At 44.3% G+C, this 27,718-nt stretch overlaps 1 protein-coding gene across 1 annotated transcript in view; it reads right to left on the bottom strand.

The window, feature by feature from the left end:
- Positions 1-1,595: 1,595 nt before the first annotated feature.
- Positions 1,596-27,718, bottom strand: part of hrob (homologous recombination factor with OB-fold) — a 56,200-nt gene continuing 30,077 nt past the window's right edge. Inside the window, exons 5-10 of the mRNA XM_070864028.1 lie at positions 26,282-26,419; positions 18,511-18,619; positions 10,810-10,895; positions 9,724-9,846; positions 6,399-6,621; positions 1,596-2,051 (exon numbers count right to left, since the gene is read on the bottom strand). Of these exons, the coding sequence (XP_070720129.1) occupies positions 1,996-2,051; positions 6,399-6,621; positions 9,724-9,846; positions 10,810-10,895; positions 18,511-18,619; positions 26,282-26,419 (735 nt within the window). The 3' untranslated portion in view covers positions 1,596-1,995. The remainder of the gene's footprint in view (positions 2,052-6,398; positions 6,622-9,723; positions 9,847-10,809; positions 10,896-18,510; positions 18,620-26,281; positions 26,420-27,718) is intronic.

Here is a 27,718-nt window from a genome sequence, read left to right as displayed (position 1 = left end):
AAATACAATCCCCATCTGATAGTGGATGCGTTGGTGTTGATAGGGTTAGATAAAGTAGTGTAGGAGGAGGATCGTGTGGAGCAGAAATATCGGCACGGGCCAGTTGGGCCGAATGGCCTGGTTCTGTGCTGCATTTTCTATGTAATGCTCAAATTGGCTGTCGGGTAAGGACAGCAGATTTCCTTCCCTAAAAGGACATTAGTAAACCAGATGGGTTTTAACAACAATCAGTAGCTTCACGGTCACCATTACTGATACTAGCTTTTTAAAAAATTCCAGATTTTTATTTAATTAACCGAATTTAAATTCCCCAGCTGCCGTGGTGGAATTTGAACTCATGTCTCTGGATAATTAGTCCAGGCCTCTGGATTACTAGTCCAGTAACATAACCTCTATGCTACCAGACCCTCATAGCATACTGTACTATATATACGCAGGGAAAGGCAGCAGAGGCAAAGTGAGTAGCAGTGGTGGAGATGTGAGTGCAGAGCAAGCGACACTGCAGCATAGCAGATCAAGAGCAAACAAATGAGGTAGAAGCAGCCAGTCAATTTTTGCAGGGAAGATGTGAATGTGTTTTGCACGATGGAGTGTGGGGGAGAACTCACATTTCTGAAATCATGAGATCCACTCATTGATTGTGCCATTTGGATCTAACCCATTGTACAAAAGGCTTAACCCCCCCCTCTGAAGTAGTATACATGACTTGAGAGCTTGCTTGCTATCCATAAAGTGCATTAATATTTCCGTCGTTAATTTAACATTCACAAACATTAAATTCCAAAACCAAGTTTCAGAACTCATCTGCAAAGTGTTGAGTTTAGTATCTGGGTATGTTTGACACACACCCGAGGCAAGGCAGGTCCTGGGTTCAGCGCTGGTATTGAAAGTCAGAATAGCTGGAAGCTGGAATGATTATGCACACTTTTGACCACTAGCTGGTGCTCTTGCCTTTAATGTTGGTCACTTTTAGAGTGGATTTCGAGGGACTGCCTATGATGATGATGATCTGTAAAGCATTGCAAACACTTCAGTTGCACAATGCTCCTGAAGCTCAAACCTACAAGGTGATTTTAAGAAGTGACAACAAATAGAATACAAAAAAAAACAACTGAAATCAAAAAGTAGCCAGAGGAACCAGGGACATATTCTAAACACTGATGCAAACAGATCAAATTAAAATTTATAGTACTGGCCTGATTATATACTCCTGTTAATCTCAAATGCATGGGACAGCTGAAGAGACAAACAGGGGGCTGAGAAGTTGAGAAAGTCCATGTCCCAGTCACTCAGTGGAACTTCCTGAAGAACATTTCAGTTAAGAAAGCTCCAGTCCACCTTGCCTAAAGGTTGCCAGTTCAAATGAATGCAGAATGGCACTCGAGTCCACAATAATGTCCCTTACAGGAGCAGGCGCTGAAAACTACAGAACTAGAAGCCCGCAGGGAGGGGTACTGCTCAGCACAACTTGCAATCGGATCAACTAGTTTTCATTTACTGTCAATTCAGAACTTTCTCCTGCTGTATGCCCAAGAAGCTCCAAGTACTTCTTGCAAGATGAAAAAGGGAAAAAATATCTTGGCACAAAATCCATATTTTAATACATTCCCAAAATCAGCATTCTTTTCTCATCCAAAATACAGCAAGATTTAACAACAAAAGCTCACAGGCTTAAGCTAAACAAGTATGTAAAGTAAATTAACATTTCAGTTCATTTTAAATGCACCAATGTAGGAAGGCTGCTCTCGTATATCAGAGCAATGGCTTCACATCAGAGCCTGGTTCCTAATCCCAGAGAGACTGTCTCCTCCATAATGGCCATAATTTCAGGTCCTAATTGAAGCGATTTTGGGCAGTCACACGTTAATCCAATTCCCAGTGGACGTGAAAACACGTGCAGCTCACAATTATCGGTTTAAACAGAAACAAAAAAGAAATAAATAAGCAACGATCCAGGCTTCAATTCCACGCTTCACCGACACAACTACTGAGGTTCTAAAGGGCGGTGAAGAATTCCTCTGGCAGTTCAGCCATCAGGCAATCAAGACCATCTGCAAAAAAAAACATGAAATTGCAGGCAACTAGACAAGTCGGTATTATAATTACAGTTTAAATCCCATTCACAAGAAGTGAGGGAACTTACAATTCATAGATTTCGCAAACAGGTCACAAAATATAGATTGCCCAATGGCATTATAAGCAAGGAAAAATTAAATATATGGGTATCAATAGAATACAAATTGAGAGTAAAATATCTTAGTAATGTTGCATTTTATTCATAAATCCCTTGAACTCATATCGGCAATACGCTTACAAAAACATCAGGCCTTTGAGTGAGAATAATTTTTGTTGAAGTGAAATGGGTGTGCAGGGAGCATTATAAGCAAACAAAAGCCAAAACACACAGAGGCTAATAGCCTCGCGTACAGTACCTTGTGGCTGAGAAAGTTACAATGAGAAATGAACAGATTGCCAATCATCTGCTTGCCATCATAACAAATATCCAAGAGTTGCTGCCTAAACCCACAGACAGTTCTTGTAGATTCAATACGAGTAACTATTTAGAAATACTATCTGAAGTGTTTCTGAAGATCGACAGCCTTGAAGTTGCAAGCAAAGTTCTATAAATATCTACAATTGTTCAAGCATCTACTTCACGTCTGTGCAAGGTTCTTGCAATAGGGATGCAATTTGTACCGGCGGAGGCCACTTGGCTCACACTGTCTGTGCTGATGCCGGTTTCTCTCACTGCAGTCTGTGGTTTTGACCATTGACCAAACTTCCATGCCAACAACAAAGTGCAAAAATGGCCAAACTGTTCAATCCCAAATTGCAACAGCAACGTGCAGTTATATCGCACCGTTAACATGCAGGACGTTGCAAGGTGCTTCAAGGAGGCAGGGTCAGACAGCAGGATGTTAACCCAAAAGGAGGAAATATTAGGAGGGATGACCAAAAGCTTGGCCTATGAGGTGAGTTTTAAGGAGCTTTTAAGAGGGAGGTGGGGAGACAGGAGCTTAGGGAGGTAATTCTAGAGCCTGGGACTTAAGACAGCTTTTAACAGGCTAGAATTACATAGCGAGTTGGCAGCCTACTATTCGGAATGCCAAATGTTCGATATTTTGAAATATACGAGTTATGATAGAAAAGAAAATGAGAATACTCAAATTCCAAACAACAGCATACTTTTTCAGTCTTACATAATGCTTTTTCTTATGATTATGCGCACGAGGAATTGAATCTTGAACATGGTTGCTACCCAAAAAAGACAGCATTAACACAAAATATATCTTTCCAATCAGAGACCTGAGCCAGACCTACTGGAGACTGACAGCAGGAGATGCTGTTGCTCCATTAGTTAATACAAACAGAAAATACAGCATCTATGTGATGCTTAGTTGTCTTCTCTTTAATTAATTTACAGTTGAAGAATCATACATTCTCAGTGACCTTTACTTTAAAATAAATAAAAAGGGGTTTTACTCAGCCTACATTTTGACAGTTTCACACTCTCAAATCAAATCCCACATGGGATGGTGATCAATGAATATATGGAGAGCAATGCACACAGGCACAGTATGAACATAACAAAGCTTAGGAAAAGCACTGAAGCTGTTCTATGTAAAGACATTGCCCATTGAGAGGAACCCTCTGCATATTCGTTCAAGAGAACTAAGTGACTGAACTGTGTACATTTTTAAAGACAAAAATAGAAATAAAGTGTAATAAATTATGTAAAAGTTTTTGTGGAAAGTGTAGATTCAGGCAATGGCAGGATAAAGTAATGGTTCTAAATTGGAGGCATTGGATGCAACATCACAACTAAAAATATTCCAGAAGTTTGCTCCAGCCCACAAATACACTCAAAATTCTATTATGCTGGCCGAGAAAGGGGGTATAGCGGGAATAGAGAAAGCTACCCCAGCTAGTAAAGAAGGGAACATTTTCCATGATTTCTTCATTCAGCAGAAAACTATTAATATATTTTGTATCAGAATCTTAGTGAGAAGGGCATTAGATGCAGTTTAAATCTTTGATGAGGGCGCTTTATAAACAATTTTCAGAGCTTAACAGTGAGGAGTTGGTAAATTTCAATATAAAATTGGTGGTGAATGTTCAGGTCACTAAAATACATAATAAAAGTGACCAGAAATAACTGCAATATACCCTTTGTATATCAGTGAGCCATTACTGACACAGACTCAACTACTGCAGAAATTGCTGAACTTGCTGTATTTTGTAAAGGTTGCTACACGGACTGCAGTCCCTCAGATTGTGCATTTATTATGCACTGAAAGATGGATTTAAAGAAAAATCCTACAACGTGATACAATGAAGTGTGTGAGGTCATGTTTACACATGATGAAACACATCAGAACTGTCCATTAACCTGCTCTTTCTCAGAATGCTTTTTACTTTACTTTTTAGAACTTCACGAAGCATTCGAAAATGTAATAAGTAAAGATCCTCTTCATACTGTTTTTTTTTTGTAATAACTTAGTATTGTTAAGATTGAAGGTGGGTGAATGGGATTGGGCGAGGAACAGACAGGAGAATTAGGTACAATGTATACTCAAGCTGAACCTGTATCTTCAGATCTAAACTTCTTGTAAGGGCACAGAGATTATGGACTCAATTTTTCCCAAAGCTGTTTTTTTGACATATTTGAAAAGCTATATCCGTTTTTTTGGGGCCCAACTACACCAAAAAAATCCAACTTTCCTCATTTCAATTGTTGATTTTGGCGCTGCCTAGCCTGTCCTTTAATTTTGGGGGTGGAGCCCAAGATCTGTGTCAAAAAGGTCGGGTTGCCAGGGTAACCAAGGACACACTGCGGGCTGAGGCTGGAAAGTGACACATACAACACATTGTGGCCAGCTCTCAGCAACCTGCACAAGCACCTTACACATTGCAGCAGCATTCCATCACTAAATTATTAAAGTGTTTATGCCAAAAGTCTATCCACACCTTCACCCCACTCCCGGTGCCACTCCGAACCTTGGCCAAAGGGCCTCCCCTCCCGATGTCATTACCTGCTACTAACCCTGACCGAAGGGCCTCCCTCCCCCGCCAGTTGCTGCTCCTAACCCTGGCCGAAAGGTCTCTCTCTCTCTTCCCCCCCCCCCCTCCCTCTCTTCCTTCCCCCCCTCCCTCTCTCTCCCTCTCTCCCCCCCCTCCCTCTCTTCCCCCCCTCCCTCTCTTCCCCCCCTCCCTCTCTCCCCCCCCTCCCTCTCTCTCTCTTCCTTCCTTCCCCCCCTCCCTCTCTCTCTCTTCCTTCCTTCCCCCCCTCCCTCTCTCTCTCTCTTCCTTCCTTCCCCTCCTCCCTCTCTCTCTCTTCCTCTCCCCCCTCTCTGCTGCTGTCGGGGCCGTGGAACTGCATCTGCTGCGCTGATTCTCTTATCTGCGCCAATTTTCTTAACTGCCCAGCGGTCACATACGCCATCCTAAGAAAGATTGGAGTAAGTCGGAGCTGGCCAAACTTGCTTAAATAGCCAGAATTGGCACAGGTGGTAGGTTATGGCCCCAAAGAGGTAAAGAAAAACAAACTTAAAAAAATGGTAACCAACAGAGTTACACTGGCGCACAATCTTTGGAGGAACTTGGATATTTTAAATTTAGGCCCAAAAAAGTGACGCACGCCAAACAAACGGCGCAAATAACTAGGGAAAATTGAGCCCCAAGTTCTGGTCATTTTCTACCCATCAGTCAGCAACTGTGGTGTTGCAGTTCTAATAACAAAAAGTTACCTCCTCACTCCCAAAGACACTCACTCCTGACAACAAAGCAGAAAATGATTTAGAGAGTGGACAAAACTTGTATTTTATACAATGAACAGAAATAGAAATGCGAATTGGACCCTCAAGGTTTGCAGTAGATGTGGGTACAGCAGTCACTGATTCACGGAATTAGTAATTCTCACCAGGCATTACTGAATGCCTACCATCTACAAATTAGATACTGTGCACTTTCCATAAACAAGTTAACATAATATCTGCACAGCATCAGAAACTGCAATTGTTCCAATAATTTATCAACTTGAAAATCATCCATTTGTCTACAGTAATGCTACACTGCTGACAGAATAGATTTAAAACCAGCCATACTACACTCACTTTGAAAAGACAGCAGCTGGAATATAAACGCTGAATCTTAATTAAAAAAAAAAGATTTTATAAACAGATTATTAATGCAAGTTATGTGAGGGGATTAATTATATAGCTTTTTAGGAGATCCATTATGGAGTTTGCACTTATGAAAATACTTTGTTCAAAATAAATACAGGACAATACACAATACTGAAATTTACCCTGAATCAATAATAAATAGTTATATTATCTACATGCAAATGACTTAAACACACGTTTGTCCTGGACAATTTCCCTGAACATTTGACCTACCTGCTTCCCAATCTTCATCACAGCGTCCCTGTAACACAGTGCCTTTACATCCAGATATTTCCAAGTTGTCCTTCCTTGTTCTGGTAGGAAGTGTCTGAGAATCCCACGATGTGGCATCTGTGCAGGAGTTTCTGGTTGTGATTAAAGAATCGCTACATCTAGCTTCACAAGGAGACTTGGCCAGCAAGTTAAAGGGGGACTGTTGTAGAAGTGAAACGGGGTTCTGAAAACAAGGAAAATATTTTAAACTGAATTGCCCGTCAAAGTTTTACTCTGAAAAATCTAAGAACTCCACTCACTAAGCACCAAGACAAGGCAGCATCATCAGTTATTCTGCAACTATTTGAACCACGAAGTATCTACAGCACTACAGATGTATGGAAGCAGCACTGGGAATCCAGGTTTGACATTATAGATTCAAGCACGGTTGAAAAATATTCTTTAAAAGGGTCCCCAGCCAATCTCTACTCATTAGCCTAATTTGTAAGTTGGTTTCTTATCAAAGGCCTTCACTCACCAATAAATATATTCACCTTGTTGCTGCTGCTAATCCCATGAGGTCAAAGGTTCTGTGAAATGTGTTACAAGTCACTGAACTACAATCAATATCAGATGATTATTTTGCTTTAAATGCAGTAAGGTACATTTTTCAGGCAAGTATAAAGCACGAGTCAGTGGGTAGCACTCTCACATCCAAGTCAGAAGGTTGTGCGTTCAATTCCCACTCGAGACTAGAGCACAGAAATCTAAGTTGACACTCCAGTGACTTACTGAGGGAGTGTTGCAGTGTTGGCAGTGCCGGCTTTCGGATGAGACGTTAAACTGAGGCCCTGTCAGCTCTCTCACTCAAAAGATCCTATGGCAATATTTCAAAGAGCAGGGGAGTTCTCTCCGGTGTCCTCGCTAAGATTTATTCCTCAATCAACATCATAAACATATTATCTGGTTATCACACTGCTGTTTGTGGAAGCTTGCTGTGCACAAATCGGCTGCCATTTTTCTACATTTCAAAAAAGTACTTCATTGGCAATAAAGCGCTTTGGGACGTCCGCCGCTTTTCTTCGAAATAGTGCCATGGGAGTTTTTGAGAGAGAGAGCAGACGGTATAACGTCTCAATGGAAAGCCGGCACGTCAGACAGTGCAGTGCTCCCTCAGCACTGGAGGGTCAACTTAGATTTTTGTGCTCCAGTCTCTGGAGTAGGAATTGAACCCACAACCTTCTGACTTGGAAACGAGTGCGCTATTCTCTGTATTGCATGACAAAAGATAGCACACTTGATTCAAGACCAATGTAGGAAAATACACAATTCTGAAGTTCACCCTGAACCAATAATGAATATTTTGTTATCTATATGCAAAGAAGTTAAACACAAGCCTGCATGGTCAGAGGAACTACACACGATATAGGTGTATTCCAATACGCAATATCCTTCAAACAAACAATACACAAACAAACAGTGGCATTGACATGTAATGTTCTGCATCACAAACTGCAACAGTAAGAGGACAACCAAAAAGGTAGGAAAAAGTTTGACTATGTCAAAGTCAAGGGGAAAGCAGTAGAGATGACTCGTCCATCCATAGATTCAAGTCCATCTAAAGCAGGGTTGAACATGTCCAGAGCAAGCCAGGACACCAAGGACAACATCAGAAGCTCTAATTCTTGCTATAAAAAGGGATATAAATATGGATTTAAAAAAAAAAAGGAATCCAATTACGAACAGACAGCATGTACAGGAGATGGGCAAGGGAAGACAGGTCCTTTCACTTGCTCATATATAGTATTGATCAAATACAAATTCCTTCTCTTAAGTATTCCTCAACATGTGAAATAAAGTATACCCTAAATGGTCAGACTCAAGAGTGGAGGAACAGAGAAAGTGCTAATGATTCAGATACATAGATCTTTAAAAGATGGACGTGCAGGAGAAGCCATAAAAAAGCAATTGGGATTCTGGGTTTAATACATATGGGCACTAGATATAAAAGTGATGTTGAAATGATCAGGCTATTGTTCGAATATTGCGTGTAGTCCTGGGCATTCCATTAAAGGAAGGATATTGGAGCACTGGAAAGGACAACGAAGATTCAATGGGATATTTGAAAAATGCTTATAGTTACGAAGAAAGGATCAAACGATTGTGGCTTTTCTCACTGAACAAGTTAAAGGAAGACCAAGATGAGGTATTCAAAAGTGTGAAAGGTTAAGAGGAATAAACAATGCGGTTATTTTCCTTTCTTGTTGAATCAGTAACAAAGGGTGATAAACCGAGGATTATAAGTAGAAAAACAAAAAGGGGAAAGCTGGAAAATCTATTTCACAAAAAGGGTCATTAGGAAATTGAATGCTTTGCCATAAGTGACTGCTGTAATTAGATATGTATTTGAAAAGGAAGATTATAAAAAGGATATAGGAAAATAGATTAGAGCAGATAGCTCAGTATAGAACTAATAATGACACATCATTGCCTGAACAGTCTCATTCTGTGCTGCAACTTTTGTGATTCTCCCGAATAAAATGCACCCACACCAGTAAGAGTCCAAAACAGAAATCCACATAAAAGCCAAAGGACCGACAGTCCCATTGTACATGTACATGTAGCTGGCCTCTAACCCATACTGAGCGAGCCAGGAGAGTACACATTGAACACCTGTGTAGGATATTGCCCTCCGTGTCTTTAGTTCAGTTTTATTACCTTGTTTTCATGCTAGGTATAAGTCAGTTATTTTTATTTTTTTACTATTGTACATATTTGGTTTGTCGTCGTATATTTTGTTTACAAAAGCAAGCAGGAGAACAATTTTCTCTTCAAGTAATTTTTTTTCTTTTACAGCTCGGTCTTGTTCCCAAGGATGCCTTGCTGTCTGTGCAATCACAGATCTTAAAAAGAACTTAACAAGAGGATGGTTATTGCAGCTAAAGACCTTAGAGTGGTAGCATCTTTTCCTCTCTATGTTCAACATTTTATTACATTATAGTACAAAGTACTGTTTTTGTTTTATTGAGATGCCCAATTTCAGGATCACACTGCAGGACAACACTAAAGATGGAATAAATCAAGTAGTGATTAGGTAACAGCAAGCTTGGATTTGAATGCTTTATCATTAGAGGAAGGAGTGACGTGAGGGAGGTAGCAGGGTGTTTCATAGTAAGTGTCCGGAGAAAGAATAAGCAAGAGTCTGGGGCGGAGTTTGGTACCAATATCAATGCAGATCCAAGCTATAGGCATAATATTAGTACCAACAAATCACTTCTCACACACAGCTGCTGGTTTGTGCAGCATCTACTCAACTGCACATGGAAGGACCCATTGAGATTTGTACCTGGGGACTCTGGGCCAGCTGGCTTTGAATGCATTCACTCGCACCTTGAGGATATATTCTTATCACATTGTTTGGTGTTATATTCAAATAATGATTTCGAAGCGATGGAGAAAATACACCGACCTAAAAACAGAAGTAAAAATGCACGTTAGCATTGAGGAAATGGCGGTTTCCCTTTTAAGCTCAGAATTTACATCAAAATAATTCCAGACAAAAATCAAGTGATGTTGATTTACACCCCATAGAAAGACAAGCCAATAAATTGTCAAAAAAGTTGAAGTTGCACCATTCAGCATTTTAACATCTTGGGAAACACACCTGTACAAATTTAATGTTACATTTTACTCAGTTGACAGCCTAAGGCATCCAATAGCGATCAAGAATGCTATGTTATGTAGGTGTACATACCACCTCACAAGTGCCTACTGTTCCCTTTCAGCTCCAGGGAGCCCGTGCAGCCGGCTTTTCAATGCAAAAACCACGCATACATGTTACTTTGAATGGGCCCTGCAGCCCCTTAAAAGGGGCAATACAGCACCAAAACAATTGCAGGAAACATCATCAACATCTACAGTGGTGGCAGTATCATATTCTAGTGCAGTGCGAGTGCACAAACAGCCTTAAATGCTTTATGATAAAGGGAAAGACCCAGCAACATCATATTGTGGTGCTGTCCCCAGTTAGCCGTTCTGTTACTAACCTAGGACTTCATCCACTCAAAAGGTCTCTCCTCCAACTATCAATGTTTCTGGAGTAGCAGCGGGAACCAGCCACCCATTCAAACAGAGTGACCCTAACTCGTTGACATACAGCACCAGATCATGCATCATCATCCAGTACGGGGAAGGGTCAACATATGGATAAAGGGAAAATGGAAAAGGTAATAATTGGCTAAATTGTCATTTTTTTTGGTTCACTAATGGCAGTCATTCACTGCATGTTACAGATATTGGATACGAGTGGTAAAATCCATCCCCTCGCACCCCTTCAATAGCGTCACACTTCATTTAGTGTTAAAGGAGCAATAAAATGAATGACCCCAAAAATTCCACCATAATTCCAATGTTAAAGTATAGAGCTAACAACCTGCTTCAGGTGCAGCACTGTTCCAGCCTTTAGATTATTCGGTTGCTCAATTAGAAGCTGTCTGTGAATGGTGCCTTGCATCTCTCCTGCAGAAATAAACAAAGAATTAGGCTTCAAGAAAACCAAATTCCAACAACCATCAGCACCATACCACCAAGTAAAGGACTTTATAACCTGTATCATTTGCAGAAGCTTTCAAAATACCTTTTATAATGCAATACTGTGCCTTTGGGTAGCCTTGAAGCCCGTTCATTCCTAATAAATCGTTCTAAGGAGGTGGGGGGGGTAGCAAGCAATAGATAGTACCCCAAGCCAATGTTCTCCCTAATTTTTCTTTTGGGTGCACGGCTGCGCAGCCCATTCAGTTTCATGCATGCGCAAAAGTTAACATTGGAAGAGCCGGTTCTGGGCTGTGCAGAACCGGCAGAGAGCTGTGTGGCCACGCAGCTTAGAGGGATCATTGCCCCATGCCTGACTCAAAAGAAATTATAAAACAAAAATCTTTATTACCAATTTCAGGGAAGATGCTGCCAATTGAATCTCCTGAATGGAAAAGATCCGTACGGATGATTAACCTCACAGATCCATCACTAGCTGGCTTCTATTAATTTGAACAGGGATCAGATTGCTTTCCTGACTTAGGTGCTCTCAGTGTTGAAATGTAAATGTAAAATTCAGGACCAGCTCGGACGAGTTTCCAGTTTTGGTCTCGGGACCTTTTGGAATTATTTATTTTGGATGTTATTATTCCTCCACAGAAGGATTGAGAGAATTATTTTGAATCTTGGCAAGGTGCCGTCTCAAGTTTTGAAAGAAGGACACCGCGACAAAATATGGTTAATACGCTGATAGAAGCTGCTTCGCACCACTTCACCCCCTCAAAAAAAACCCACTAAATACCAACTCATTATCTCATCTTAGTAATCTGTAAGCAACACACCCATCATATTGGGAGGTCTTTGTCATGCATCATGATTTTTGGAACAATTTTCCAGGGAAAAGATTTGAAAATAAGAGTCACTTTTAAAACAAAGTTGATTTTGCACAGGTTTAAAAAAGATGGGACGCAGGCATTGAGAAAATGTGTATGAAAACCAGACATTGATGCTGTTACATAGGACAATCATGGATTTATACAATCTCAGAGGCTCCCAACAATCATTCACACTGTAGGTGGATGAAGCTAGTTTCAAAGGGAGAGGCAAAGTAGCAGGTTTTTAAAATCAGGAGCTCTTGTGGCCAACCTTCGGACAGTGACGGAGGTCAAGGAACCAAGTCCCAACTTCCTGTGGGGACAGAAAAAGGTGAAAAAAAAAGCAATCCACATTGGCAGTCAGGTTTTGTTAAAGGAAAAGCTGCAAGGGCCTATAACGGAGGTGTTAGAAATGCTGGAGGATAGTTAAAAGACATCTTGTTTAAGTCAAGTAAGACAAACCACCGATGTGAGGAAGCATGGAAGTTGTACTGATTGCAGTAAGTGAAATCTAACCATAACTGTTACTTTGTATGTTCCCTCACTTGAAATAAAACAGTTTAATAATTCAAATTAAGTCTCGCCTCACCTTGAAAATATTTAAGTAGCACATGTAAGAGACATGAATATAGCGTTCAGACAAGATCAGCCTTGCCTGAAGTTATTGCACAAATAGCCTGCTGACACCCGCCTTCTAAGTTTGTACATTTAATAAGAACATAATAAGAACATAAGAATTAGGAACAGGAGTAGGCCATCTAGCCCCTCGAGCCTGCTCCGCCATTCAATAAGATCATGGCTGATCTGGTCGTGGACTCAGCTCCACTTACCCGCCCTCTCCCCGTAACCCTTTATTCCCTTATTGCTTAAAAATCTATCTATCTTTGACTTGAAAACATTCAATGAGCCAGCCTCAACTGCTTCCTTGGGCAGAGAATTCCACAGATTCACAACCCTCTGGGAGAAGAAATTCTTTCTCAACTCGGTTTTAAATTGGCTCCTCCGTATTTTGAGGCTGTGCCCCCTAGTTCTAGTCTCCTCTACCAATGGAAACAACCTCTCTGCCTCTATCTTGTCTATCCCTTTCATGATTTTAAATGTTTCTATAAGATCACCCTTCATCCTTCTGAACTCCAAGGAGTAAAGACCCAGTCTACTCAATCTATCATCATAAGGTAACCCCCTCATTTCTGGAATCAGCCTAGTGAATCGTCTCTGTACCCCTTCCAAAGCTAGTATATCCTTCCTTAAGTAAGGTGACCAAAACTGCACGCAGTACTCCAGGTGCGGCCTTACCAATAACTTATACAGTTGCAGCAACACCTCCCTGCTTTTGTACTCCATCCCTTTCGCAATGAAGGCCAACATTCCATTTGCCTTCCTGATTACCTGCTGCACCTGCAAACTAACCTTTTGGGATTCACGCACAGTCCGTGTTCCATGTTTTTATTGAGTGCACAAGGTTGCAGCCCCTGTTCCATTATTTGAAGGGGCTGCTCCTGAAATTCTGGCTGCACTTCAGTCCCACTCTCCTGATCTTTGGGCACCCTGTGCGGAGGGGAGCGGGTAAGTCCGAAGGCCTCCTCGTAGGACTGCTCCTGGGCACGGCCAAGGGTGCCATCAGCCGGTCCAGGCAGCGGGCGGTCGAGGGGGTCGTTCAACCTGACTGCCTGCCTCTCTTCCGCTCTTACATCCGGTCCAGAGTGTCCTTGGAGATGGATCACGCGGTGTCCACCGGTACGCTCATGGCCTTCCGCGAGAGGTGGGCACCGGAGGGACTGGAGTGCATCATCACGCCCGGCAACCAAATTTTAATTTGATTTTACGTTTTAAAGTTTAATTTGTTTTAATTGCCGGTGTTTTTAGTGTCCCCTTCCCTTTTATAGGGGGCACTGGGGAAAAATTGTGATTTTAGTGCCCAAAAAAAAAACAAAAAAAAGAAAGAAAAAAAGACCAAAAAAAGGAAAAAAAGGGCCTTGTAAATGTCTGGTGTGTCACCCAGGTCGGGTGGCACGGTTTAATGTGTTTTGTTTTGCAGATAAACTCCAAAAAGAGTTTCATGCACAAGGACCCCAGGTCCCTCTGCACCACAGCATGTTGTAATTTCTCCCCATTCAAATAATATTCCCTTTTACTGTTTTTTTCCCCCCCCCCCCCCCCAAGGTGGATGACCTCACACTTTCCGACATTGTATTCCATCTGCCAAACCTTAGCCCATTCGCTTAACCTATCCAAATCTCCTTGCAGCCTCTCTGTGTCCTCTACACAACCCGCTTTCCCACTAATCTTAGTGTCATCTGCAAATTTTGTTGCACTACACTCTGTCCCCTCTTCTAGGTCATCTATGTATATTGTAAACAGTTGTGGTCCCAGTACTGATCCCTGTGGCACACCACTAACCACTGATTTCCAACCGGAATAGGACCCATTTATCCCGACTCTCTGCTTTCTGTTCGCCAGCCAATTCTCTATCCATGCTAATACATTTCCTCTGACTCCGCGTACCTTTATCTTCTGCAGTAACCTTTTGTGGCGCACCTTATCGAATGCCTTTTGGAAATCTAAATACACCACATCCATCGGTACACCTCTATCCACCATGCTCGTTATACCCTCAAAGAATTCCAGTAAATTAGTTAAACATGATTTCCCCTTCATGAATCCATGCTGCGTCTGCTTGATTGCACTATTCCTATCCAGATGTCCCGCTATTTCTTCCTTAATGATAGTTTCAAGCATTTTCCCCACTACAGATGTTAAACTAACCGGCCTATAGTTACCTGCCTTTTGCCTGCCCCCTTTTTTAAACAGAGGCGTTACATTAGCTGCTTTCCAATCCGCTGGTACCTCCCCAGAGTCCAGAGAATTTTGGTAGATTATAACAAATGCATCTGCTATAACTTCCGCCATCTCTTTTAATACCCTGGGATGCATTTCATCAGGACCAGGGGACTTGTCTACCTTCAGTCCCATTAGCCTGTCCAGCACTACCTCCCTAGTGACAGTGATCATCTCAAGGTCCTCCCTTCCCACATTCCTATGACCATTTGGAATGATTATTTGGGGGCTTCGTTCACGGCTGAGAGTTCACCCAGTACGTAGCTGCCTATATAGATCAGGAAGGTCTTGGATCAATCCTTGGTCAGTGCGGAGTTACCCGATTGTTGTGGGGCAGTGGCAAGGATGTTACAATTGGTCTTAATGCTCATTGTCATCATCATCATCATAGGCAGTCCCTCGAAATCGAGGAAGACTTGCTTCCACTCCTGAAGTGAGTTCTTTGGTGGCTGAACAGTCCAAGACGAGAGCCACAGATTCTGTTACAGGTGGGACAGACATTCGTTGAGGGAAGGGTTGGGTGGGACTGGTTTGCTGCACGCTCCTTCCGCTGCCTACGCTTAACCTCTTCACGCTCTCAGCTTTGAGACTCGAAGAGCTCAACGCCCTTTCGGATGCACTTTCTCCACCTCGGGCGGTCTTCGGCCAGGGACTCCCAAGTGTTTTTTTTTTTTTAAATTTTTTTTATTCGTTGCCAATCTTTCCAATTCTTTGTCAGATCACAAACGCCAGAGGTCACCTTGCACACATCAAGGATCACCCTGCGCCAATGCTCTTAGCCAAAAGGCCTAGAGCCCAAGCACCGTTCCTGGAAGTACTGCAATACCAGGTTCGTGCCATGGAGGTGGATGGGTCAGGCCCCCCACACACCTCCGTGGAGGTGGGTGGGTTATTGGTGATGTCGCACTTTACCAGGGAGGCTTTGAGGGGGTTTCCTCTGCCCACCTTTGGCTCGCTTCCTGTGAAGCAAACTATTGTAAGGGAAGGTGGAGTTAGCAGAAGTTCCTGTTCACTACCCAGTGCTCCCTGCTGGAAAGTGTGTGTTTGCGCAGTGTTAGTTGTGATACTCCCTGCAGTCAAATAATGGGCAGACTCTGTTGAGCCTCAAACATTAATCACTGCCACTCAGGCAAGGTACAGTGGGGGAGGCATATGTGACCTGACCTCAGCAAAATCAGGATGAGATAGGAAATGGAAAGAGGAAACAAAGTTAGGTCGATGTGCAATGTTAGGTCCATAATTTCATACAAGGCAAGTTTCTGATCACAGCTGTGAGTAGTATCGTTCATATCCCCCTCACAGAGACCAATTCAAATAGGAAATAGTAGTTAGCATAGGCCTTTTCTGTTGGACCAATAAGGGTGACATTGGGTTGCCCCAGGGTCACCAAACTAGAATCATCACAACAAGTGCCCAATCAAACTAGAAGAACCCAATATAAGCAGCAAAGTCCAAACAAAAGCAAAGGGAACCTTCCCAACTAAATCATATAATGGTCTATAAGACTGCGGAAGACATTGGGGCCAAGTTTCGGCCTGAGTTGCTCCTTTTTTTGGAGCAACTGGTTTAGAATGGAGTATCTTAGAAATCTGAATTCTCGGCATTGAGTTTGCTCCAGTTCTAGTCAGTTAGAACAGTTTCACTTTGGAACAGAATTTTTTTTTCCAAAAGGGGGTGTGTCCGGCCACTTACGCCCGTTTTCAAAGTTTAGGCAGTGAAAACTTACTCCAAACTAACTTAGAATGGAGTAAGTAAAGATTTTTGTACGTTCGAAAAAACCTTGTCTACACTTTAGAAAATCAGGCGTGGGTTACAAATTAGGCATAGGAATGGGAGGGGTTTAAAGGGAAGTTTACAAACATTAAACACTTCAGTTTTACAAATAAAGAGCCATCAATAATAAATGATAAAAACATCAATAAATCAACCAATAAATCAATCAAAAAAAATTAATACAAAATAAAAAAAATTTGAAAAATCAATAAATAAAACATTTTCTACTTACCGACTGCAGCACCGGGAGTCCTCCAACAGCGTGCTGGGACGGTCCCCCCAGTGTGTCTCTATCTCTCTGTCTGTCAGTGTCTGTGTTTCTAGACAGGGAGGGGAGGGGGAGAAGGGGGGGTAAGGAGAGAGGGGGGGGGTAAGGAGAGAGGGGGGGGAGTAAGGAGAGAGGGGGGGGAGTAAGGAGAGGGGGGGGGAGTAAGGAGAGAGGGGGGGGTAAGGAGAGAGGGGGGGGGTAAGGAGAGAGGGGGGGGGGTAAGGAGAGAGGGGGGGGGTAAGGAGAGAGGAGGGGGGGTAAGGAGAGAGGGGGGGGGTAAGGAGAGAGGGGGGGGGTAAGGAGAGAGGGGGGGGTAAGGAGAGAGGGGGGGGTAAGGAGAGAGGGGGGGGTAAGGAGAGAGGGGGGGGTAAGGAGAGAGGGGGGGGTAAGGAGAGAGGGGGGGGGTAAGGAGAGAGGGGGGGGTAAGGAGAGAGGGGGGGGTAAGGAGAGAGGGGGGGGGTAAGGAGAGAGGGGGGGGGTAAGGAGAGAGGGGGGGGGTAAGGAGAGAGGGGGGGGGTAAGGAGAGAGGGGGGGGTAAGGAGAGAGGGGGGGGTAAGGAGAGAGGGGGGGGTAAGGAGAGAGGGGGGGGTAAGGAGAGAGGGGGGGGTAAGGAGAGAGGGGGGGGAAGAGAGAGGGGGGGGGTAAGGAGAGAGGGGGGGGTAAGGAGAGAGGGGGGGGTAAGGAGAGAGGGGGGGGTAAGGAGAGAGGGGGGTAAGGAGAGAGGGGGGGGTAAGGAGAGAGGGGGGGGTAAGGAGAGAGGGGGGGTAAGGAGAGAGGGGGGGGGTAAGGAGAGAGGGGGGGGTAAGGAGAGAGGGGGGGGGTAAGGAGAGAGGGGGGGGGTAAGGAGAGAGGGGGGGGTAAGGAGAGAGGGGGGGGGGTAAGGAGAGAGGGGGGGGTAGGGAGAGAGGGGGGGGTAAGGAGAGAGGAGGGGGGGTGGTAAGGAGAGAGGGGGGGGTAAGGAGAGAGGGGGGGGTAAGGAGAGAGGGGGGGGTAGGGAGAGAGGGGGGGGTAGGGAGGAGAGGGGGGGGTAGGAGAGAGGGGGGGGGTAAGGAGAGAGGGGGGGGGTAAGGAGAGAGGGGGGGGTAAGGAGAGAGGGGGGGGGTAAGGAGAGGGGGGGGGGGTAAGGAGAGGGGGGGGAAGGAGAGGAGGGGGGGGGGGGAAGGGAGAGAAGGAGGCTGAATGGCCAGGCCCAAGACCTCGGGCTGGATTTACAGGTAGGTGGCGTCGGGTCTTGGAGGTCCGGCGGGGGGGGGGGGGGGGAAGTCGCGGAGGTCGGGTCGGGTGGGAGGAGCCTTATTCACGCAGCCCCAGTGAGGCCATTCGGCCAGGGCTAGGGGCTGCATGCTTCGGGCTTCTCCCACAGCTTTGGGCGCCTGGAGCTACTGCACATGCGCGCCCACTGTAGCGTGCATGTGCAGAGGTCCCGGCACTGTTTTCAGCGCAGGGATCTGGCTCCGCCCCCAACAGCTCATGCTTTGCTGCGCCCAGCTCGAAGACCTGTAGGGAGCCGGAGAATAGGCAAGTTTTTTATAGGCGCACTTCCTGGCGCGAAAAACGGGCGTCCAGGTCCGTTGCGGCCCGAAACTTGGGTCCATTGAGTACTTAGCATGGGGGTAGTTATCTATGGGAGATAATCAAAGGGAAACAGAGTCCCTAATCAACATAGGCTGAACCCAATGAGATTATGCAAGGAATCCACATGTTCCTAAAACCCTGTATATTTTAAAGTCTCGATAGATCCAATCAAAAGGTATAACACATTACTGTATTGATTTAGCTTGTCCTAGTTATTGTAGCAGGTTCAATTATTAAACCAACAGTGAAAGCTCAAAGAAATGAAAAGCGCTACCTGATGGGTCTTTAAAAACAGCACTGGCATCCGTGTTTGTTCGTGTCAGTGACTTTACAAGCACAGCCATGTTAGGGACCTTGCCTTTAGGGAGCTGCTTTAAGGCTGCCTATAGAAACAGAAGAGTTAGTTAAAATATTTGAAAATCTTCAGCAATTTTGTGGATAAATTAGTGCAAATAGGTTTAAAACAAAAAAAATTATTCACAAAAATTAACAAATGCACACCACTCACTGAAAGCAGGGAAATATTTGTCTACTATATTTAAAAGAACTTGTATTTATATAGCACCTTTCATGACGTCCCAAATTGCTTTAAAGGCAAAGAAGTACATTTCAAAGTGTTGTAATGTAGGAAACACAATTTGCACATAGCAAGTTCTCATGAACAGCAATGAGATAATGACTAGATAATATGTTTGTGATGTTGGTTGAGGGATGAACATTGGCCAGGTCACCGTCAGAACTTCCCATCTCTTGCAAGTGTCATGGGATCTTTTACATCCGCCCGAGGGGGTAGATAGGGCCTCATCTTTGGCTGTAAAGCACTTTGAGACGTCCGGTGGTCGTGAAAGGCACTATATAAATGCAAGTCTGTCTTCCCTCAGTTTAACGGCTCATCCAAAAGATGGCAACTCCAACAGTGCAGCACTCCTTTGAGTCTCTGGCGTAAGAATTAAACCCATGACCCACTGTGTTGTAACCATTCTATAATTCTGACTCAGACGAGAGCTCTGTTACTGAGTCATGGCTGGCACCACGAAAGAAAGCTAAAATGGAAGTTATCTTCCATTACATTATTTCTAAATAAAGGGAAGGAGACAAATTGTCGACGGGAACCATTCCAGGTTGATTGATCTGGAAATTAGTAAGGCTAACAGATGCAAATTGATTTGTACATGGTCAAAGCATTAACAGGCACAGAACACTGACAATAGTGACCACCTGCTCATTAGCATTCTAATTTATGTTGTTGCATCTCTTCAGTGGCCACAATGTGTAACTCACTCATCCCCCCAGTGATGCCAATGACAAAGTCAAATAATTTTTCAGATGAGAAATTTCAAGTCAACAGACGGGCAATTCCAACGGAGTGTAAATTTGTATACAACCTTAAATTGGGACCTCGTGCCATGAATTTTAATCATGGTCTAACTGTTCTGATTTGCTTCTAGACAGATTCAATTGGAATTATGCAGGGATAGCAATTTCATGCGCACGGTGAAATTCTGAAACTACTTTAGGAAGGAACTGTGGGTGAGGTTTTAGCAAGGCTTGAATAGCATGAATCACCACAACTGCCAGAAGTTTACCAGCTCTCCCAGTTAAAACTAATGCAAGGAATACTAGTTTCAATGGTTAAAAAAGTACTAAAATACATGAATGCAAGGATTCAACAGAAAATACAAGCTCATAAAAAAAAATGTTTAGAAGCCCTTTCTCCAGTGATGGTTCAGTTGGTAAAGACAGTGTGCAAGTCTGTAGCACTGACTGGAAGATACCAAGTTTGATCCCCAATATGTGCCGAGTTAGTCAGGGTGGCAGGAGGGGTGCTACAATCAGTACTGCTGGGCTTCTCTGGATACAGATTCGCTGTTCTTTTATACAATGTCAGGTGTAATGTTTGATAGCATGTGTATTGTGTCTGTGGTGGATCCGTTGGTCAGGATCATGGCTTGCATGTCATCGTGAAACAGGCGGAGGATGGTGACAAACTTTTGAGGGCAGCCGAATTTGAGGAGGACACTCCATAATACCTCACGCATCAACGTCAGTGTTCTCGCTCAGGCCAACATCCCCAGCATCGAAGCACTGACCGTGCTTGATCAGCTCCGGTGGGCGGGTCACATCGTCCGCTTGCCCGATACTAGACTCCCAAAACAAGCGCCCGACTCAGAGCTCCGACACGGCAAGCGAGTCCCAGATGGGCAGAGGAAATGTTTCAAGGACACCCTCAAAGCCTCGTTGAAAAAGTGCAACATCCTCACCGACACCTGGGAATCCCTGGCCCAAGACTACTCAAAGTGGAGGAGAAGCATCTGGCAAGGCGCCAAACACCTCGACTCTCTTCGCCGGGAGCACGCGGAAGCCAAGCGCAAACAGCAAAAAGAGCGCACAACAACCCAAGCGCCCCACCCACCCGTCCCTCCAACCACCGTCTGCCCCACCTGTGACAGAGACTGTAGGTCCCACAATTGTCTTATCAGTCACCTGAGAACTCAGTGTGGAAGCAAGTCATCCTCGACTCCGAGGGGCTGCCTAAGAGAGAAGAGTTTGATAGCAGAATCTGGAATGTGGGGGAAAAATTGGGCCAGGAAGCATCCCAACTGATAGTGAAGTGATCCATCTCAAGCAATAACAGCATGTAACCAGGACCATCATTAATGAGCAAGACCTCACTGCCTTCCTTCCCCCATCCGCATTTTTTTTTTTTTAATTACTTTCTTGTACTACACTCATTTAAGACATTGTACAGACAGACCAGCAGAATAATCGCAGGATTTACACAATTCTGTGAACTGACCAATCACACCTATGACTTAGGCACTCACACGAGGTGGTCAGTTCCTCTTGTGCGGAGACATATCACACTGTGGTATCCTCAATTTTTAAGCACATGGGTTTTTATTTAGGAAATGTCATGCCCTTTAAAGCACGACCTCTTATGCCCCAATAATGACTGTCCATCCCCAACTGCCCCAGAGAAGTGAGCCGTTGCCTTGAACCCTGCAATTCGTGTGGTGAAGGTACTCTTATGTAGGGAGTTCCAGGATTTTGACTCTGTGACGATGAAGGAACGGCAATATATTTCCAAGTTAGGATGGTGAGTAACTTGGAGGTGGTGGTGTTCCCATGCACCCGCTGCTCTTGTCCTTCTAGGTGGTAGATGTCAGAGGTTTGGGAGGTGCTGTCGAAGAAGCCTTGGTGAGTTGCTGCAGTGCAGCTTTTATATGGTACACACAGCAACCACTGTGTGCAAATGGTGGAGGGAGTGAATGCTGAGAATGACGTGAGTATCACGTGTAGCGAGTTGGTCTTATCGCAGGAGAAGGGTCCACAGCCAGCGAGGGAATGGAAGACCAGCAGGAAGAGTAGTGCAAGGAAGGTAGTGCAGGGGTCCCCTGTGGTCATCCCACTGCAAAACAGATACACTGCTTTGAGTGCTGTTGAGGGGGATGACTCATCAGGAGAGGGCAGCAGCAGCCAAGTTCATGGCACCGTGGCTGGCTCTGTTGCACAGGAGGGCAGGAAAAAGAGTGGGCAAGCGATAGTGATAGGGGATTCAATTGTAAGGGGGAATAGATAGGCGTTTCTGCGGCCGCAACCGAGACTCCAGGATGGTATGTTGCCTCCCTGGTGCAAGGGTCAAGGATGTCTCGGAGTGGGTGCAGGACATTCTAAAAAGGGAGGGAGAACAGCCAGTTGTCGTGGTGCACGTTGGTACCAATGACATAGGTAAAAAAAAGGGATGAGGTCCTACGAAATGAATTTAAGGAGCTAGGAGCTAAATTAAAAAGTAGGACCTCAAAAGTAGTAATCTCGGGATTGCTACCAGTGCCACGTGCTAGTCAGAGTAGGAATCGCAGGATAGCTCAGATGAATACGTGGCTTGAGCAATGGTGCAACAGGGAGGGATTCAAATTCCTGGGGCATTGGAACCGGTTCTGGGGGAGGTGGGACCAGTACAATCCGGACGGTCTGCACCGGGGCAGAATCGGAACCAATGTCCTCGGGGGAGTGTTTGCTAGTGCTGTTGGGGAGGAGTTAAACTAATATGGCAGGGGGATGGGAACCAATGCAGGGAGATAGAGGGAAACAAAAAGGAGGCAAAAACAAAAGACAGAAAGGAGATGAGGAAAAGTGGAGGGCAGAGAAACCCAAGGCAAAGAACAAAAAGGGCCATTGTACAGCAAAATTCTAAAAGGACAGAGGGTGTTAAAAAAACAAGCCGAAAGGCTTTGTGTCTTAATGCAAGGAGTATCCGCAATAAGGTGGATGAATTAACTGTGCAAATAGATGTTAACAAATATGATGTGATTGGGATTACGGAGACGTGGCTCCAGGATGATCAGGGCTGGGAACTCAACATCCAGGGGTATTCAACATTCAGGAAGGATAGAATAAAAGGAAAAGGAGGTGGGGTAGCATTGCTGGTTAAGGAGGAGATTAAGGCAATAGTTAGGAAGGACATTAGCTTGGATGATGTGGAATCTATATGGGTAGAGCTGCAGAACATCAAAGGGCAAAAAACGTTAGTGGGAGTTGTGTACAGACCTCCAAACAGTAGTAGTGATGTTGGGGAGGGCATCAAACATGAAATTAGGGGTGCGTGCAATAAAGGTGCAGCAGTTATAATGGGTGACTTTAATATGCACATAGATTGGGCTAACCAAACTGGAAGCAATACGGTGGAGGAGGATTTCCTGGAGTGCATAAGGGATGGTTTTTTAGACCAATATGTCGAGGAACCAACTAGGGGGGAGGCCATCTTAGACTGGGTGTTATGTAATGAGTGGATTAATTAGCAATCTCGTTGTGCGAGGCCCCTTGGGGGAAGAGTGACCATAATATGGTGGAATTCTGCATTGGGATGGAGAATGAAACAGTTAATTCAGAGACCATGGTCCAGAACTTAAAGAAGGCTAACTTTGAAGGTATGAGGCGTGAATTGGCTGGGATGGATTGGCGAATGATACTTAAGGGGTTGACTGTGGATGGGCAATGGCAGACATTTAGAGACCGCATGGATGAACTACAACAATTGTACATTCCTGTCTGGCATAAAAATAAAAAAGGGAAGGTGGCTCAACCGTGGCTATCAAGGGAAATCAGGGATAGTATTAAAGCCAAGGAAGTGGCATACAAATTGGCCAGAAATAGCAGCGAACCTGGGGACTGAGAGAAATTTAGAACTCAGCAGAGGAGGACAAAGGGTTTGATTAGGGCAGGGAAAATGGAGGATGAGAAGAAGCTTGCAGGGAACATTAAGACGGATTGCAAAAGTTTCTATAGATATGTAAAGAGAAAAAGGTTAGTAAAGACAAACGTAGGTCCCCTGCAGTCAGAATCAGGAGAAGTCATAACGGGGAACAAAGAAATGGCGGACCAATTGAACAAGTACTTTGGTTCGGTATTCACGAAGGAGGACACGAACAACCTTCCGGTTATAAAAGGGGTCGGGGGGTCTAGTAAGGAGGAGGAACTGAGGGAAATCCTTATTAGCCGAGAAATTGCGTTGGGGAAATTGATGGGATTGAAGGCCGATAAATCCCCAGGGCCTGATGGACTGCATCCCAGAGTACTTAAGGAGGTGGCTTTGGAAATAGTGGATGCGTTGACAGTCATTTTCCAACATTCCATTGACTCTGGATCAGTTCCTATGGAGTGGAGGGTAGCCAATGTAACCCCACTTTTTAAAAAAGGAGGGAGAGAGAAAACAGGGAATTATAGACCGGTCAGCCTGACATCGGTAGTGGGTAAAATGATGGAATCAATTATTAAGGATGTCATAGCAGTGCATTTGGAAAGAGGTGACATGATAGGTCCAAGTCAGCATGGATTTGTGAAAGGGAAATCATGCTTGACAAATCTTCTGGAATTTTTTGAGGATGTTTCCAGTAGAGTGGACAAGGGAGAACCAGTTGATGTGGTATATTTGGACTTTCAGAAGGCGTTCGACAAGGTCCCACACAAGAGATTGATGTGCAAAGTTAGAGCACATGGGATTGGGGGTAGTGTACTGACATGGATTGAGAACTGGTTGTCATACAGGAAGCAAAGAGTAGGAGTAAATGGGTACTTTTCAGAATGGCAGGCAGTGACTAGTGGGGTACCGCAAGGTTCTGTGCTGGGGCCCCAGCTGTTTACACTGTACATTAATGATTTAGATGAGGGGATTAAATGTAGTATCTCCAAATTTGCAGATGACACTAAGTTGGGTGGCAGTGTGAGCTGCGAGGGGGATGCTGTGAGGCTGCAGAGCGACTTGGATAGGTTAGGTGAGTGGGCAAATGCATGGCAGATGAAGTATAATGTGGATAAATGTGAGGTTATCCACTTTGGTGGTAAAAACAGAGAGACAGACTATTATCTGAATGGTGACAGATTAGGAAAAGGGGAGGTGCAAAGAGACCTGGGTGTCATGGTACATCAGTCATTGAAGGTTGGCATGCAGGTGCAGCAGGCGGTTAAGAAAGCAAATGGCATGTTGGCCTTCATAGCAAGGGGATTTGAGTACAGGGGCAGGGAGGTGTTGCTACAGTTGTACAGGGCATTGGTGAGGCCACACCTGGAGTATTGTGTACAGTTTTGGTCTCCTAACCTGAGGAAGGACATTCTTGCTATTGAGGGAGTGCAGCGAAGGTTCACCAGACTGATTCCCGGGATGGCGGGACTGACCTATCAAGAAAGACTGGATCAACTGGGCTTGTATTCACTGGAGTTCAGAAGAATGAGAGGGGACCTCATAGAAACATTTAAAATTCTGACGGGGTTAGACAGGTTAGATGCAGGAAGAATGTTCCCAATGTTGGGGAAGTCCAGAACCAGAGGTCACAGTCTAAGGATAAGGGGTAAGCCATTTAGGACCGAGATGCGGAGGAACTTCTTCACCCAGAGAGTGGTGAACCTGTGGAATTCTCTACCACAGAAAGTTGTTGAGGCCAATTCACTAAATATATTCAAAAAGGAGTTAGATGAGGTCCTTACTACTAGGGGGATCAAGGGGTATGGCGAGAAAGCAGGAATGGGGTACTAAAGTTGAATGTTCAGCCATGAACTCATTGAATGGCGGTGTGGCTAGAAGGGCCGAATGGCCTACTCCTGCACCTATTTTCTATGTTTCTATGTTAAGGTGGTGGATGGGGCAACGATCAAGTGTGCTGCTTTGTCTTGGATGGCATCTAGCTTCTTGAACGTTGTTGGCGAAAACGAGGTCAAGTAGACTTTGACTTCATGTTGGTTCTCTCATCACTTGGTGCAAGCCCAATATGGTAACTATATCCTTCAGGACTCGGCGAGCAGTGGTGCTACCGAGCCACTGCGCACCGGAGTACATAGTCCATGCAGCCAGAGTACATTCTGTGCCCTTGCTACTTCCAAGTGGTGTTCAACATAACTTTAGTTGAGGGAGGCTGGTAGGTGGTAATAAGCAGGAGGTTTCCTTGATGCCATGAGACTTCATGGGGTCCGGAATCAATGTTGCAAACTCCCAGGACCACTCCCTGCTGACTGTGTACCACTGTGCCGCCACCTCTGGTGAATCTGTCCTTCTGGTGGGACAGGACATAACCAGGGAAGGTGATGGAGAGTCTGGGATGTTGGTGGATTGGTACAATTCTGTGAGTATGACTACTTCAGGCTGTTGCTTGACAAGTCCATGGGACAGCTTTCCCAATTTTGGCACAATTCCCCAGATGATAGTGAGGAGGACTTTGTCGGGTCTGGAGTCATATTTAGGCCAGACTGGGCAAGAATGGCAGGTTCCTTTCCCTAAAGCACATTCATGAACCAGTTGGGTTTTTAACAATCCGATAGCTTCATGATCATCATTACTGATACTCGCTTTTTATTCCAATTATGATTAATTCAAATTCACAAATGGTCATGGTGGGATTTGAACTCACGTCTCCGGATTACTAGTCAGTAAGATAACCACTATACGACTGTAGCCTAACAATAATATTAAATGAGAATAAACTGTAAAAAAAAAAAGAGTATAGGTGAAAGACGAGACAGAGTGCCATAACAGTAACTGTTACTGTAAACCATACCTTTCGTAGAACCATGACAATGCTATAGCTTCGAAGGAAACATCCAGCGTCGCCCTCATCCAACCTTAACTCTGCTTTCATGGCAGCCCATGGGCCTCTCCCAAAGTCATCTTCAACAGATTGAGAACTAGGAACCTCCTAAATAGAAAAATGATGCAGGAATTGTGAAACAATATTGCCAAATATTAAATAGCATTTTTCACTTTCAGTAAGTTATTAGTGTATAGTAGAGAAAAACCAAAAAGAGTATTCTAATCCCAGGCTGTGCTTCCAGCAGTCCTGCTCAGTGCTTTCTTTGTCTCCCTTGCTTGCTCATCAATCTTTAATATTACAGCAAAAATTCACACACTGGACTTGCAAAATACATATTCACCTCAAGGGAAGGATGTAGTTGAGAAAGAAAGATGAAGGAAAAAATAAATCAATAATAATGAACGCAGTAACTCAAACGGCCTGTAACTATCTGACCAGTAGTCACAATATAGCTGATGCTACTTTAAAAAAAAAGATCAAAATACTAATAACATGATTTGCAGTAGAGCAGTCACGCTTTTCCTAGAGAGCAATTTTCAGGAAGAAAGATAAAGGCCAGTGTCCAACATTAATTCATCAACTACTCTTGTCGAACTTTCATTTAAGGCTGCTGCCTCGGCCAAATTACTGCTTGGCAACACTCTTCTCTCCCTCTCTCTCGTGCAGTCCGCAGCTTTCAGTGTTGTCCATTCATGGTTTCTCTGATAGAATCAATCTACCATTTGTGCTGTCGTCTGCAACTTCTGGTGGCACCGACACAGGTGCTTGCTCCCAATCTGTAGCTGTTCGTTGAACATGCCCAAAGTATGGCAACGATTTCACCTCAATGCGGTTAGCTAAAGTCATTCCCATATTGCTCAGTTATCTGATGTCTAGTTTATTAGTTACCATTGCAGCCTGCTTATGCCAAGTATCTTCTGCAAGCAGACATTTCAAAAGAGAGAATCTATTATCTTCAACCTTTAATGCACATGGCCCACTGCTGTGAAGGACGTACTGGGGTGATGAGAGATTGATAAAACCTGACTTCAGTTGCACGGTTATCATTTTGATTTGCAGACAGTACAAAGTTTTTTCAATTGTTCGAACAGTCGAAATTAACTGCTTGGTGTCTCCTGAACATCAACTAATCTCTTATGTATCCATTTAAGACGACAAGTGAATATACTGACTTCTTTAGCTGGTCATTTACCGCTATGCTGATGTCCATGTTCACATTCTCTTTAGCATGCGCTTACATAGCGTAAGTGACTGAATTTCAAAAGCAATTCATCGTAGCCAAGGCACTTTGGGACACCTTGAGAGAGAGAGCTTTTTCCTTTCTTCTTGGGTGACGAACATAATCTTGACCCAACCTTTAGACCCAACAAACTTGGCTCTTGAACTCCCGGGCCTTTTCACAAT

The sequence above is a fragment of the Pristiophorus japonicus genome, chromosome 21 (assembly GCF_044704955.1).
Source record: "Pristiophorus japonicus isolate sPriJap1 chromosome 21, sPriJap1.hap1, whole genome shotgun sequence".
Lineage (NCBI taxonomy): Eukaryota > Metazoa > Chordata > Chondrichthyes > Pristiophoridae > Pristiophorus > Pristiophorus japonicus.
This window is presented reverse-complemented; position numbering and strand designations above follow the sequence as displayed.